Source organism: Lygodium microphyllum, chromosome 4 (assembly GCF_053477565.2).
Source record: "Lygodium microphyllum isolate KBCC chromosome 4, Lygodium_microphyllum_v1.1.10, whole genome shotgun sequence".
Taxonomy (NCBI): domain Eukaryota; kingdom Viridiplantae; phylum Streptophyta; class Polypodiopsida; order Schizaeales; family Lygodiaceae; genus Lygodium; species Lygodium microphyllum.
In genome coordinates, this window is record NC_141138.1 from 54,901,107 (window position 1) to 54,917,693 (window position 16,587).

At 40.8% G+C, this 16,587-nt stretch overlaps 1 protein-coding gene across 7 annotated transcripts; it reads right to left on the bottom strand.

Annotated features, from left to right (window-relative positions):
* Positions 1-2,565: 2,565 nt before the first annotated feature.
* Positions 2,566-16,293, bottom strand: LOC148037060 (haloacid dehalogenase-like hydrolase domain-containing protein Sgpp). 7 transcript variants are annotated; one of them, XM_087676007.1, is made up of 6 exons: positions 16,099-16,293; positions 4,435-4,563; positions 4,231-4,355; positions 4,002-4,156; positions 3,485-3,746; positions 2,566-3,400 (listed from the first exon to the last, which is right to left on the bottom strand). In XM_087676007.1, exons 1-6 carry the CDS (start codon positions 16,124-16,126, stop codon positions 3,239-3,241), a joined length of 861 nt encoding a protein of 286 aa, XP_087532133.1. In that variant the 5' UTR covers positions 16,127-16,293; the 3' UTR covers positions 2,566-3,238. The 7 variants fall into 7 exon arrangements, with proteins under 7 accessions (XP_087532133.1, XP_087532139.1, XP_087532137.1 ...); XM_087676013.1 differs by lacking the exon at positions 16,099-16,293 and adding an exon at positions 15,792-16,051 and having other exon boundaries at positions 2,567-3,400; XM_087676011.1 differs by having other exon boundaries at positions 2,568-3,400; positions 4,435-4,554; positions 16,099-16,292.
* Positions 16,294-16,587: the final 294 nt, after the last annotated feature.

Here is a 16,587-nt window from a genome sequence, read left to right on the forward strand (position 1 = left end):
CTTAAGAAAGTTAGAGGTTTATTGGTTAGTGGATCAATTGGGTAGATTGCCCCATCAATCCACAAGTCCACATGCTTCAATCCCATCAACATGTAACTCTATGGAAGCTGAGGATTGTTAGTGGTACACTAGGTCCTTTTGAACCATGGGGCATATTTGACCTCTACCCCAATATGTAGCTTCTTCTTTTTTATATTCATTTTACTTATTACTTATGTCTCAATTGCAAGTATATGAATTGATTACACACAAATACTAATGAGAATATGATGATGATAAACTAGAGAGGCACATGTAGAGACATTGAGATAGACACATAAAGAGATGGATGCAAATAGTTAGTTTGGTGTCTATATGGAGATAGGTTGGAGGAGATGCACATATATATTAATAGAAATGGAGAGCTTACTTAGTTTTGCCTTAGGAGTTGGAGTAGAGATACACAAAGGTATCAAGAGGAAAGAGATAGCTGAGTGCAATGAGTGAGAATAAATAGACAGACATAAATAGATTGTATATAGTGGTTATGGATAAGTGATTGTAAGCAAGAGATATGTAAGTAGTTTTTTGTATTAATGAAAATTACATAATCACAAAGAAGAGGTCGTAGTAGAGCCATGCGAGAGTAAATAAATAAAAAAAGTTGGCTTAGAGAGTAGGGATATCCAAGAGTTCTCATATTTTAGAAATTTCAATTTTACCTCCCAAAACATTTTCAAAAAACAAAAAAGTAACCACCATGTTTGTTTTTTTACCAAAAATTAAAATATTTAAAAAATCTAATATATCCAAAAATGAATATTTCAAATATCATTTTTTTCATTTTTGATTGAAATATCAATTATTCATATCTACAAATAATTTTGCATTAAAAACCAAGCACTGCAATCTTGTAACTAACTCTTTTTTAAATATAAAATTTGGTTGAAAAAAAAATCTTAAATAAAAAGAGAAGAAATCTGAGAAAATCTTTTATAGATAATATAAAAAAGATAAAACAAGATTATAAAAGTGAAGAGAAAATAGGATTATTTTACTATTCTTCTCTCTCTTTTCCTTGTTTTAAGGAGGAGAGATTAGGGGGGCTAAAAGGCCCATTTCTAAGTTCATTTTTTTCCTAATGCACAAACAGATGAGAATATGTATGCCTATATACATGTTTGTATTTTATATAACATGCATGCATGTATATATGTATTGTTTTTCAACTTTTCTCATTGACTTCTCATAGGCACATTCTTTCATTATCTTACAAGACCATGCTTCCTCCTTATAAAAAGTTTTCATTTCCTTTGTTTGCCACATACAATAACATTCTCCCTTATACATGTTTTTACTTATTTGCATTACAAGATCCCAATTTGATCTTGGATCAAATGTTCCAATGCCATTCCCTTCTCCTACTTATCTAAGTGCCATCCCTCCAAGCTTTTACTCTAACCAATGACTCTTAACATGGAAGAGACGACAAGCACATCTTCAAACAAAACACAACCAATGACTTTTGACATGGAGAAGACAATAAGCACATCTTTAAAAAAACACATAGAGACAAGGAAGAGACACATACATACACATGGAAGCGTACTTGCACATAGTTGTCCTAAAAAAGATAATTATGCTATAACTTCCTCTAGGTGGTTCTTTTATTACCTTGATCAATTAACAAACTATATATTACCTCCTAATGTGTCATATAACACACAAAAAGTGTTTGCAAAGTGTCTTAAAAGGATTCCACATTGTGTTCAGTAACTTGAGGATTATATTTTGGGCATATTAAAGTGGACTAGTCTTGCCTTTAAATTGAATTAACATGTCTAAGATTGGAGACAACTTATCACCACAAAAAAGTATTCAAAGGGTCATTGTAGTAAAGCTTCAAACGTTGTAAAATGTAGCCTCTTAAAAGGGAAACTTGTTCTTTTTTTTGGAAGTGCATGTCTACATGTTTATTCATTTGGAAGCAAAAATTCATTTTTTCTAAAAGTGGATTTTCTATATGCTATCTTAGGCAAATTCAAATCATCCGTTTGGATCAACCTTAGCTACAGAGGATAAGGGATCACAAAGTACGCATGTGTTTTAAGTTGAAGTTGGAGTTTGTTCAATATAAATCAAATATAACATGGGATGAAAATAGAAAGTGAGGGAAAAAGAGGTCAAGATGATGAAGCTCAAAAGAAATAGCAATGAAAGGTCGAAGATCTTTAATAATGGAAGGCACAATCATGATAAAATTTTGAGAAATTCAATGCCCTAAGGCAAAGCTCAACAAACATGAAACTAAATGTAAAGACCACCTTGCAAGGCCAAAAAATACAAATATACTTTTTTTCTTTATACAAAAGCTATAAATATTATATTAAGATAAGAAAATATCTGCATTAAATTAAAATTGTATATTAATATATTACTTCTCAAAGCCGCCGTTTGGATAATTGTTCAAATGTTAATACACAGATTCTTATGCCATATATACACAATATGCAATGAGTGCCTTTAATTGTTAAGAGGTTCATTCAAAAACAAAAGTCATAAGAATAACTTCATTAAATGGACTCCACGGAGGATCTTATCTTCTCCATTCCACATTCTTCCTCACATAAAACACAAATGATGAGAAATACGAGGCTACTAACTTAGGATCTATGTCAATATGTGTGGCTGGGCCACCAGTTAACTTATACTTACGTGGAAGTGTTGTTGGCTTAGTCTTTCAGCATCATCACCATCCATGGCTCCCCACAACTTCAGTGACTTAATTAGGCTCCTGTTAAGATAGGTATTGGTCAAATAATATTCTCCTGGATCATCCTCATTTAATTCTAAAGAGAGAAAAATCAACAAGGGCTTCAATGCCATCTTTCTGATCTTACTCCTTTTCTTGTATCAGCTTGAATGCTTAAGCGATACTAGTGGTAGTGCAACCATTGGGCCACACATTGAGAGTATTGTCAAAAAGGTTAATGCCCCAAATCTTTTCCAACCTGTATTTTCCTTCCTTTTTTTTGTCTCCCTCTATTTTGTTGCAGTCAACAAACAAAGAGGAACCAGAAATGTCAAAGTTCATTTTACTTCTATGGTTACACCAAATTGTAATTTAATGTTGCTGTAAATATACCCACACCCAAAGCTTGGGGTAATAAGGGTTCTTATAAGGATCACTTAGTCAAGTAGGTGACTAAGGGTCTTTTTAGGAAGCTCTGAATCAAAAAGAGTTTGAGAACAGTTGAAGTTATGATTTCCCTTGCAACAAGTCCCATAATTTTGGCTCTTTAAAATTGCTGATAACAAACAATGCTCCAGCTTTGAGCAATGACTCTTCAGGATTCCTCGTTGCTACACCAACAGCTGCCATGTCAGCTGATACAGCAGCCTTCAGACCAGTTGGAGAGTCCTGCAGACAAGAAATTACTTTCATCGTCATAATCTTGATCAGCAAACGCCTCAAATATTTAAAATCTGAGCAGTGCCCCTTTACCTCAAACACTAATGCTTGGTCAGGTGAGAGACTGAAATGCCCCAGAGCCTTCAGATAGGGATCTGGAAAGGGCTTTGCTCTTTCACATTCACTTCCTACCACAAGAATCTCAAAGAAATTTGTGAGGCCAAGCAACGAGATCATTAACTCAGCATTTTCACGAGGTGCATTTGTAACAGCAGCGCGTTGGAGACCATTCTGTTTTATCCATTCACAGAGTCCTTCCAGACCTTCTACAGGCTTCAGTAGCTTCCTTGCAAGACTATTCAAGAGACGTAAAGCATTTTAATGTGCCAAAGTCACAAATCTCAGTATGCAAGAAGCATTTGAAGACGAAACTTGGTCAAAATAGGTGTGCATATATTCCAACCACTCAACCAACCACAAGACATGCAATTTATAGAGAATGAAAAAACCATATGGCTGCATGGAAAATATGTAAGATAAGTTGTAATACACAATAAGCAACTGTGTAGGCACCCAATTTATAGCTGATAAGACAATGACAGGCAATTACCTGCGAAAACGAGCTTCTTTTTTTTCCATGAATTTGGCACATTTCTCATTATCCCAGACAGGGAATAAATGTTTAATCACCTCAGCATCATCTCTTCCTGTTATATGGTTGATGTAAAATTCTTCGCTTATCGGTTTTCCTCCCTGGAAACTCACCTATCCATAAAAATCCCATTTAGTATTTACGCTCAAGTCCTTTGCCAAGTTTTTATTACACAACACATTCCTACCTCTTGCAGGAGTTCAGCAAAAGCTGTATAATGCAAAGGATCTGAATCACATAGTGTCCCATCAACATCAAATATCACAGCTTTAAGATGATCAGACTGTGGAAAATATGGTTTAACGAATCCTGCTGCAATCAAATCAACCGGTCATTATTCTATTGGTAAGTACATGCCTTACAATTTCCATTGTATTATTCACACACTTACCTGCAGCTTCATTCCATCCCTTTGGTACCGAACGTACACGTGCAGGCTGATGACATTCAGCTCTTTGAAAAAGGAGTTTTGCCTGAGTTCCTTTATTACCAGAAATCCTTGATACAACTTCTGTACCTACTACCAACCAGAGGAACTTCAGATTTGATGTAGAGTCAGATAACAAGACATGAATATGGTTACATGAAGTTCTGGGAAGCATGAGCCAGACAGAAAATAGATGTGTAAAACTAACTCCTATTAGTGGGCAGATCCTTTTTGTCCTGGTAAACAAAATCAGGAAACCTTTTTCTGAAGATTGCTCATCCTTTTCCTGCATTGCCTACCTTTTTATTTGACTAGAGACACATTAAAACATTGGATGCTTTACCATTCATATCAGAAATATGTGGGCTTGAGCATTGTTTGACTCAATGGATAAAAACATCCTCACAGATAAGTTCATCACCTTCATCAATTTACTAACATGGGAAATTGTCTTTCCTTCTTCGCAATTGTGTACACCAAAGAAAACTTCAAGTTCCTCAAGCCAAGCCTTGAGATCTTCTTCAGTCTCCTTTTCACCATCTAATTCTAAAAGCTTTGCCTCCTTGAAAACCTGCTTCAAAGCAAATTCAAAACTCTTGCTCTCTTTCAAACCACTGGTTGTGCAGCAACGTGACCTTAATGTCCTGCAAGCTTTTTGGAGATGTCCCTTCTTGCCACAATGGTATCACTGTACATTTTGCTTCTTTTGCATGGCACCCCTCTCTAATGCCGTAGAAGCTCGAGCATCAGGAGCAGTAGCTAGAGACAGCAGTTAGCAGATTAGTCAGTTCAAGGCTGAGTCTGTGCATGTGGTACAGCATGCTGGGCACCAAAGATATTTTAGGCATTTTATTTGCCAGTATTTATTGTAATTTCGCATTATTTGCAGCCAGCCAGGCAGCAGACCAATCATATTTTATGGCATTTATTTGGCCTATATATTCTCAAGCTCCCTCCTCCACATTCATTCATCACCTAACCATTCTTGGGGAGAGGGAGCATGTGCCAGTGCCCCCAAAGCCGGTGACTCACGTTGCTTCTATACTGTCTCATGTCTTGGCATATGGATTCCATTTCCCGAGCATACATCTGAGTTCTCATCTATATTGTGTTCTCTCTTTCTTTTCTTTTGTCTTGTGTTCAGCGCTTTATTTCAACAAATGTTTATGCTTCCATTGCTGCACCACTTCTAACATGGTATCAGATTTCAGGATCACTGCTCCTGCTATGTTTTCTTGTTGATTTCCCCCTTGCTGATCAGGCGACTACTGCTCCAACCAACCAACCTGTTTTACCTACGTTTTTTGCTGACTTCAGCATCCATACAGCCTGGTTGTCTGTTTCAGCCTGCATTTTGGTGCCTCCGCAACTCCTCCTGACTGGATGCTTGCATTATCAGGCTGTTTTTTCTATTTTTGGCAGTTTGTGACTTTTTGCAGCAGCTTTTGTCTTATTTTGGTCAGATTTTGGGTTATACTGCATGTGAACTCTTGCTTTTTGCAATCTATGCTCATGTTTTGGCTGTGTTCACTCTCCAGATACCTTCTTTTCTCTACTTCTCTTCTAAATCCTCTACAAATGGCTGCTCCATGCACATCCACTGATGACAAGCTCCATGGACCTGATTATCACACATGGAGTGTGGTAATGAAGGCCTAGTCCATCCAGAAGCGGTTATGGTACATGGTTTGTAGCGCTATTACATGTCCTCAACGGCCTTCTCCTGTTCTAGTTGATTTTGATGAAGACAACCATGAGAAAGTAGTGCTTACATGGGATTTGGATGATGCCCATGCTTACTCGGCCTTACTTCAGTGTATTTTCAAAGAAGTCCTACTGGCAGTCACCTCCGGTAGGACAGCTTCAAACATATGGTCGAAGTTGCAGCTAATGTACGAGGCTCCTTCCACCTTGAGGGCCGTTACTCTCTATGGCCACCTCCAGCAACTGAAGTTTGAAACCAAAGATACAATTCAATCATTCCTACTTCAAGTTACCTAGATCCAAGACTAGCTTTGGACTCTGCAATCTGCCCTATCAGAGGCACATCTTGTTGGTACGGTACTCTACAAGCTTCCTCTGGAGTTTGATGGAGTGGCAAATGCTTTACGGGCATAGAACTCTACGACTCCTGTCCAGTTTTCTTCATATGTCCTCAATGTTGCTTGAGCATGAGACGACTTTGCGACTACAGGGGCAACTTCCGTCACATTATGGAGGTTCAAGTAAGGCTCCTACAGCTTCAAAGAGGGGTTCGAAGACGAAGAAGTCGAAGGCCTAGTGTTACCACCGTGGCAAGAAGGGCCATTTGTGGAAGGACTGCAAAGAGTTAGTAGCTTTCAGGAAGAAAAAGAAGCAGAAAACGAAGCGGGATGTGGACTCCTCCAACAATCTACTTGTCACCAGGTGGTGATACTTTTTGTAGTTGCTTTCCTTATTTACTTACATAAATATTTTATTTTCCTTTTCTTTAGTTGTTGTTTTTTACCCCCTAAGTTCTCTTGGATTAAGCTGAGATCTTTGCATGGCCATATGAGGCGGCCATTGGGACAAATTGAAATAATGGTTTGTCTGAGCCTTGGGACCAGATTGAATGGGCACTGAAGAATAGAATGCCAATGGTTTGGGACTGTGTGCTTAGCCACTGGAGATGGGGTAGGACAATGAGCCTAGCCAAGACAAAAGATGCACATGTGAGAATGCCCATGGAATAAAAGTCACCGTAACTGAGCCACATTACACTTTTTGATATGGTAGCAATCATAAAAGTTACTCAGAACAACTTGAGGAATGCAAGGGTCACCATCTCTAAAATTTAGGGAGTCAATATTTTTAGACCCCAGAATTGTTCGCGTCATTATCTTCATTTTTGCATGAGGATTAATTCTCTGGTCTATGCCGAGGTCAAATTTTGCACCGATCATAGAGAATTTTAGACCGGAAGGTTTAAACAGGAAAATTGTTACATGTATGCCATGTGTCACAATTTGGGCACAAATTCCCAAAAGAGAGAGAGAGAGCATTTTAAAAAACGTAATAGGCAGGAGGGACAGATCTGAGAGTGAAGTTTTCAAGGGCTGAGGGCAGATTGTTGCAAGTACATCAGCTATGGAGAGTACTTCGTCTCTAACTCATGTACGGAGGTAGAGCTTACATTCTTTGATCAACTCTCTCTCTATTCTCAGAGCAAATGCTTTGCATGATGGGCTGATTCCATCGAATGTACAATTCTATGTATTCTTTGCACTTCTGGTGAGGCAAGAGTCTCACTGTCCAGGTTCAAGAGCAGCTGATTGCTTCTCAAATGCGGGAACTAAAGAAAGTAATGACCACATCACAGAAGAATAGGGTTTTTTTCAACTCTGATTTAATGCTATTTGTGGGACCGTTTTACTATGACGTGCTCGTTTATTGGCTATCCAAGCACGTTTTAGTAGTCCCTCGAGAAACGAATCTAAGCATCGCCTCCCGGCACTCCGATGGAATGTCACGGGATTTGTTGCCTAGGGTTTTCCGAGTCTGCCTTGCAACCGAATGTTCGCGACCAAACCCACTAGGATCAACCTGAAACTTGAGTCCCTAGTGGTCAAGGTCTCCTGGACATTCTACCTTACACGGAGTTACCCAATCCGAAGCAGACCCATACTGCACTTGGTTCAAGGAGAATGAGAAACGAGAGGGATGCATCGCTCCACCTCTCTGCCCGTAGGGCATAATCCCATTCCGATCCCCTAAAACGGCATGAATCGGGTACTAACCTGCGCTACCTAAAGGTCGAATGACAGTAAAATCTTGTGAAAAGTCTTCCAGTTCTCTGGGACCACCCTTCCATAGGACATATCCATCAGGGGTTTTGCCCACCCGCTTCCCTCAATAGGCGTACTTTAGTTATCTAATTAGCCCTATCACATTTATGTGCGACATTTGAAAGCAACTTCCTCGATTAAGCCTTTCGAGGGGACAAGGTTCGTTCACGTAATATTATGGCACCGACATGAAAACAATTTCAGACAGGTTCCTTGGAAGTAAACATAATATTAGTATTTTAACTAAGATACAAATCTTGTTTAAAAGAGACAATTTCCGCAATCCGTGAGGATGCACCTTATTTCCTCCAAGATTCCGCCCTTGCACTAGTAACAGGGGCCCTCAAGAATCTATCTCGAGTCACGCAGATCGTTTGAGTAGAGCCCGGAGACAGGGAATTTACAGCCAGAGCCCCCCTTGGTATCCAAGCATCCTCCTACGTTCAATCCAATCCGCGGAGAGACCTCTCGTGGTGGGTTCAGTCCACATTCCCGTCACGGCTATTTAGAACCCCCTTGGCTAGGGTTGGTGGCCAGCTGGGGGTGGTTTGGCGCACCTTCCAAAAGTTCAACCTGATTCATTATTACCGTTTCTTTATGAGTTAGGGGTTATACAATCTTTTTACAAGCGGTGTTCCTCAATTTATAAGCACAAACAATGGTGCAGGTGAGTACTCGGGACATGTGCTAAGGTGGAGTCTCTATCTTTAACACTTAGCGTTTGTTCTTCTTGCATTGGTGGCAATTTCCAATATCCTTGGAGGGATAGGGAATACCTTCTTTCTAACCCCACTCCTATGTGATAGGAGCGAGCAATTATGCAATCGGATCTATGTCCAAATGATAGCTGTCCTAGATTGCTAGCCTTTGATCCGGGGTTCTTGTCTTGGAAAAATGACACTCGGGTTTTAATGTCGAGTTGTATCAAGGGTAAAGGTGAGATCTTCTTGTATTAACGTCGAGTTGTATCATGGTTAAAGGTGAGATCTTCAAGGTTGTTCTAGTTTTATCGAAGCCAGATGTAGAATAGAGACCAATGAGTGTTTTACTTGTCTCAAGGTTCTTTTATGAATGTAACAATGGTTTGACTCATTTACTTTTAAACCCTAATTAAGTCGAGTTAAGCCCTATCCTTACGTGTATAGGATTCATCTTATTGAACTACCCTGAGTAATTAAGTTCAGCACCTCATTTGCGTGACTTATAACTATCTTTAAGATGAATCCCTAGTAGTGCAACTGAACTGACTATGATGCCACGCAATCTAGATGCAAGTCTTTCCTAAGACGATGATGCAATGCAGAGCTTCCATCTTGGGAATTCATTTCAATGCACTTATGCAAAACATAAATAGAGACTTGTATTTTCCTTTTGTCCGGGGGACAATGAAGTTATCAGGCCTAATGCACATGCGAGCTACTTCGCTTTAAATGTTTACGGAAGTCTAATACTCAGCTTTGTATTGCAACAACCCCGTCATACTTAACCGTTATCATAGCAACTCATGATCCTCATGGACTTGATTCAAGCCTTTACTCCTAACTTTCCAATTTCACAAAATTTTCAATGCAAAAGTATGATTTCCACTTAATGATGTCCATGCTTGATCGTCCCAATAACCCATTTTTTCTAGTTTCTTTTACCACCCAAGCATGCCAATGCTAGTGCATGAATCCAATGCACTATGAACACAATCAATGAAGTCCTTAATTTTAGAGTGCACCAACGTATAAACTTTTGTGCAAGTTGTTTGTTCTAAGACATGCTAGGGTGCAATAAAACACAATTTCCAACATGATTGAATGCTGCAACCCAATTGGTGGTTAGTTATCATAAATTTTTGTCAGAATACTTCTCCCTTCCCAATGAAGTCGATCTATGTTTTTAAGAGTTCCCATCAAAGTAGGATTTATGGGACGCACCTGGTTACCAAGTGTTGCGGTTCCTTGACCCGCAGCTCCATCGGTTGAAGCGGGATTCATGCTCGATTGGACCTTAATTCGATTGGGAGGCATCGTATAATTCGGCTTTTTCTTCACGGCTACATACCCAGGCTACAAGAGAGTTGACTCCTTGTGGAAGGAAACCGCTCGTAAGAACCCTCTTAGAGGGGGAAAAAGAACAGGGAACCTTGGAAGCCTCCAAGGGGAAAATCTCTCTCTCTCTCTCTCTCTCTCTCTCTCTCTCTCTCTCTCTCTCTCTCTCTCGTCTGACACCAGGGAAGAGTAACAATCATAATCCCCCTCCTTACACCTAAGGGCCTTTTATAGTGTATTTGGGGGGGGGGGGGGGACGCGGGGGCACGAGGAATAGCATGGTATGGAGGCCCCCCCCCTTATCCTCATCTGGGCGGCTAGGTGGATGGCCGCCATGCTGTGTATGGTGGGGGGGGAAGAGGGAGTGGCTGTTATCTCCACGACGACCCGTCCTCCACACCACTGTCGGCCCTTCCTATAGCTCCCCTTGCTTCCGCCATGCCATCCCCATCAACCACAGCAGGCCGTCGTCCATCCTTGCAACTCCCCCCTCCCTCCGCCATGCCATCACGTCGTCCACAGCAGCCCGTCCTCTTCTAGCTGGAGCTTCCTCACGCCCGCTCGTCATCACATGGCAGCCCCCCCCTTCCGTCTGCCAACTGGCGGCGTGAGTAAAGGAGAGCATATATTCTTTTTTTTTAAATCCTTGATTAAGGGGAGGTCATACGGCAGGGTATGGAAATATTACATTTACTGCTGGAATGATGCCAGGGTCAAACGGTTTGTAGTCTAACTGGTTTGGAACAGATCTGAAATGGAATAAAGCTGAGAACAAGTTAAGAAACAGGTAAAAACAATAAATACAGAGTTCTGCAGACTGCAATTCTACACTTGAATTATTGAGTTATGGTCACAAAAAGTGTTTTCGTACTTGGGATGTTGTTTTGGATATGTTGGATAGTAAAAAACAGTAAATATAGAGTTCTGTAGACTACAATTCTGCACTTGAATTATTGAGTTATGGTCACAGAAAGTGTTTTCCTAAAAGGAATGTTATTCTGGATCTGCTGTACTGTCCTTATGCAGCTGAGATTTACTCAAAAAAGATGAAAGCCAATTGTTCACAGGTTTTGTATTTTGGAACATTTCATTTTTTGTAACTTTTCATCTTTTAATTGATAAAGAAATACCGAAAGGGACACTGGTCTTCAGGGCCAATTTGGTGTTAAGCGAGGGAGTGAGGTCTCTGTTTGTGTGTATTAATTGAAGGAACTACCGCTTTATGCGAGTCATAGACTAGTTTCACTACCTCAGATTCTCTAGCCAAGGTGAAGTCCAAGGCGCATAAGGGATCCTCTTCTTTGGATTGTGGGAAAGGCTTGGTGGCCCGTTCCTCAACTGCTTTCTAGTGGTGGTGATGATGCCATCCCTTACAACTTTCCCGTGCCAGAGAGGAAGTGTGATAGGGTGGTGAGATGGGACAGCCGCGCCTCATCTATATTTCTATACAGATGCACAGGATCCAAAGAGGGACGTCCCTGATGCATTAACCAAAGTCTGGTAAGTTTAAATCCTGGAGTTGAGATTGACATCCAAGTTCATGATGGGCTGGTAATTTGGTAGAGAGCGGGTGGCTTTTGTCTGGAGCTCAAATGAGGAGACACTTTGGCGGTCTGGCCAAAGGAGGGGAATTCATGGTCATTTATGCATTGCGGCATTGGTGACACGATGGTCACATCTGCTACATCGGAGGCATCCTTGACAGACATGAGAGCTGCTATGATTCTTCTCTATTTTCAAGAGCTAGTACGATCAACATTGACATCAGGTTCTCTCCGAGACACTTTGGTGGTAGCTTGCCCACCCACTACTTAGGTATCCATGGTTCTACCCTGGTGGACATTGCTGTTTGTAATATGATTGTATATTGTATTGTATCCGATCACCCATGATCTCAGAGAGGGTGTTAGTAGATTAGTCAGTTCATGGCTGAGTCTGTGCATGTGATACAACATGCTAGGCACCAAAGATATTTTAGGCATTTTATTTATCAATATTTATTGGGATTTCGCATTATTTGCAGCCAATCGGCCAGCATTTAATGTTGGCCAACCAATCATATTTTATGGCATTTATTTGGCCTACATATTCTCAAGCTCCCTCCTCCACATTCATTCATCACCTGACATTTCTTGGGAAGATGGAGCATGTGCCAATGCCCCCATAGCCAGTGACTCACATTGCTTCTGTATTGTCTCATGTCTTGGTATATGGATTCCATTTCCCAAGCATACATCTGAGTTCTCATATGTATTGTGTTTTCTCTTTCTTTTCTTTTGTCTTGTGTTTAGCGGTTGATTTCAGCACATGTTTATGCTTCCATTGCTACACCACTTCTGACAACAGCATCCTCAACCGAAGAGCCATTGTGAGGTAGATGAAGAGAAGATGCAATCAAGCAAGGGATCGAGAGAGATAAGTGTTTGCCAAGACTTCAGCCCAAAATACAAGGTCAAGAGTTCAAGCAATTCAAGAAAGTACAAACACACAAGAACAAGAATAAACAGTGTAGCGTGGAAACATGACAACCAATTACACATCAACCCTCTCTAAAGCAAAAGAGCAAAGAGTTGAAATCGAAGGTAATCCAGCCAAAAGAACATGAGTCAACAGCTGCAAAACTGAAAGGGAAATCATGCAAGAAATAGATCAGACAAAAGCACTGCCAACACAAAAAAAAACAGGCAGTTTGAAGCCTAGAAAGTAGTCGTGCAGCCTAGAAGATGGTTGCCTAGCGAGCCTTGTCCTTCTCCCAATTATCCTGACTTAGTCAGCTTATGGAGAGTTCGCAACACTACAGCAGTTGTCCAGCTTATGCAAGGGTCGACGCTTGAGTTTCACTCTCAACTTCAGCACTTCTCTCTTGCACGAGAATGTTGGGCTCACCTTACCTACCACTATGCAGCTCAGGATAGAACGTGCAAAATTAACCTTGGTTATGAGCTCTAGTAGTTTTCCATTATAGAGGGGGATGACCTGAAAATCAAGTTCGCTGAACATTAGTGGTTACTTGCTGAATTCACCACCATTAACACACAAAAGCCAAAAGATATATTTAAAAAAGTTGCCTCAAAAGTACTTTACTTTCTTTTAGCAAATCATTTCATTCATGTCATTCCCTTGTATGTCTTCCCTTTATGACTTTAAATGCCAGCTCTTACCTTTCATAAGGCTGCAAGTTCAGGTCCATAAGAAAAATCACTTTCTTTGGAAAGTGCACTGGTTTCTACCTCACAAAAGGAAAAATCAAAAAATGGATCTAAGTTTAGGGGGAAAGGTGACGATCCACAAAATAATTCCCCTCAAGTGGACTGCAAGAAGGGAGAGCATAATGTGCCTTTAAAAACTACTCATTGCTAGATGGCAAGTTATGTGAACGAGGAGTGTCGTGACTCGTACCAAGGCCAAAGGGATCACCCCTAGCACCTCTAAAAAGACCTCTACTCTGCAAGGGCAGAGAGAGGGAAATGTCGTACATCGAACTCAAAATTAAGGACCTCTAACAATTGATGGAGGAATGTTTGGCCCAACTAGTAATGTTGTCGAATGCAATCCCTCTCTCTCAGCACTCTTTAACACTCGTAAGGGTATGTCTAATTGGTCAACTAAGACATCAATGGACATTGGTCCGTAAGTCCATCTAGCCTTTATTGAAAGTGAAAGGGAATCCAACTTGGTCCAAATTATTGAGCTATCTAAGCAGCCAATTTGAAACAAGCCTTTCTTTTAAGGAAAGGGTGGTAATGACATGATTAAACAAAATTACAACAAGCATGAAATTAACATAAATTGAAATGCAAATGTTACTGACTAATGTTGGACAATAGAGTCCTAGTTCGCCCTTCGCCAACTTAGCTTTCTCATTAGAAGAAAGCTTGGATATATCAAGGGTTGTAGGATTGTCATCGCCTCAATCACAAGCTTTGCCAAATCATAGGACTCCAAGATAGCAAGCATCATTACCCCCCATATGCAGCAATCCCCATCAAGCTTCTAATCTTGAGAAAGAGTTGGTAGCACAGGGACCTTACGTTCCATAATAGCCTGAAGCTCCATGTTGAGCTCAAAAGATATTGTTACCTAAGTAACTTGCACAAAACAAGGGCAGCTCCCTGTGACTTAAAAAATGCAGTTTGCTAGGGCTTTCCTCCACTTGTCCCACAACTATTTCAATTGCCAGAAGCGATGAAAACTCAAATCTGTAGCAAAAGGCTGAAAATGCAACCTTTTCTCCTTCGTGTACAATGAATCAGCAATTTTTCTCCTTTCACATGCTTCTCTGCTCATCTGGCTGACTCCAGCAAAAGATATCAATTAAAAAATGCTGTGTAAATCCTGCCCGCCACATGGCAGCCTGTGCAAACAGTCTGCCCTGTCCCATTACTACCTAACCTGCCCAGAAATGCTGAAAACATGTTGATGACTGCATCATATCATCCAACCTGCTCAGAAAGGTATGGATCTGCCCTAAAATGCTTGTACAATGCTTGATCACAAAATCTCTAACTTAATAGTGCAAGGTTTCCATCAAAAAGAGGGTATTGGCATCAAGTAGACATTTGCCCCAACAGCCCACTTGACATCCATCTGCTTCCTTTTGAGCTTGGCTGTCCATTATAAGTGGCCATTGTATTAGACGGATGTAAAAAGTGCCTTTCTGAATGGTATCTTAGAAGAGGAGGTCTATGTGGCTCAGCCACCTAGCTTCACTATTCCTAGGATGAGGAGGTATTTTGCTTGAAGAAAACTGTTTATGGGCTGAAACAAGCTCTATGGGCCTCGTATCACTGGATTGACAGTTCTTTAAGGAAAGAATTTCCTGTCCTCTCCTTATGATCCACATTTGTACTTATTTAAAGATTCCAATTGTATCCCTTAAGATGGGGCATGCAGGATGCACTTCCATTCCCCAAAAAGCAGGTTGAGTTGAGGACTATTCGGCTTCTATTTGCTCTCCATCTACACAAAAGAGAATCATGCTGACCTTCTCATGAAGGCAGTCAACCAACAAACACTCCGTCGGCATCAACTTGGTTGGAGGAGGATAGCCTCTTCTCCATCGTACTTTTAGGGCTTGGTTTGTAATTCTTCATCAACTTCCCCTCCCGTTTGGGGGCTGAATTGCACCTAACCAACTAAGACACGAGGGCACTGCCAAAGGAATGAGCCAACTGTGCAATCACACCCACACACTGCCATTTTAAGTTGTTTGACATATGTAAAACTGGACAGCACCTCAAGATGCTGCCTCTGATCAAGGCAATTGATGTACTGAATGTCCAGATCAAGCATGTAGCTAGGAAGTAGGTGCTCCTTTATCTGATTGCTCACTTGATCTGCACTACTAAACATCTCTTTCTCGCCAAATTGTTGATAAGATTTGCCTTCATGTCATGATGATTGTGTGCAGTAGCTCCACAGCAGTTTATAATGTTCAATATAGTCCGTTTAGAGTTAAAGATATATGCTCAAAGGGTACCCATTTAAACGATGTCTGCATGTTGCAAATATGCCAATCTGCAGTTGTTTTTGTAGAAGAAGCTCGCATTCCGTCACAGATGCATCAGAAAACGCAAGAATTTGCGTGACCATGCTCTCTCTCACCCAACCGCTGGATGGCCCCGTTCGTGAGACTCAAAATTCTCAGCGACAGTCGTTAGACTGGGGACAGGTGGTCCAACTACTAAAACTCTGATGGCATGACAGGGTTCTTCTGAATTTCGGACCAAAGAGACATCGGTAGTGATTGATTGAGGAAAGAGATGGAGTAAGAAAAACCTTACGACCTGCTGTAAAAGACGGAGGTAACTCCATGATCGAACGCTGCGATGCTGCCTTCTCTCTCTCTCCCAGGTCTTGGCTTTTACGGCTTTAATGTTGGCAATTTCCCTTGCCGCTTCACTGACCATTATGAAGCTCAAGAAGAACGTCGCAGGAGGACTCTTTCTAGGCTGAAACTGCCGTGGTTTCCTTGTGTAATGAGGACTAGTAAGTCACGTGCAGCAATTGGGTAAAGTCAATATGTAAACGAGAACTAGTAAGACTCGTGCAATTAGGTAGAGCAGTTAGGTAGAGTCCATGCTCACAAAGAACCACCTTTCACAGCGGTGTCACGCCGATAGAAGCACTAATGTCAATGCCGATCGTACTCAAACACTAATCATAGAAAGCGGAAATAGACAAATCTTGTTTCTTGTAAAAAACAACCCTATAGAAGCACGACCATGGATTCCCCACCTTTAGCCATCTTGCCAAAGGGATGCCGACGAGGCGAG

Excerpts from the sequence above, each read along its gene's own strand:
- LOC148037060 (XM_087676007.1), bottom strand. The coding sequence starts at position 16,126 with ATGGAGTTACCTCCGTCTTTTACAGCAG. Across the intron at positions 4,356-4,434 it reads GGGATGGAATGAAGCTGCAG|CAGGATTCGTTAAACCATAT; the intron begins GTAAGTGTGTGA and ends ATTTGATTGCAG. Across the intron at positions 3,747-4,001 it reads AAAGAAGCTCGTTTTCGCAG|TCTTGCAAGGAAGCTACTGA; the intron begins GTAATTGCCTGT and ends TCTCTTGAATAG.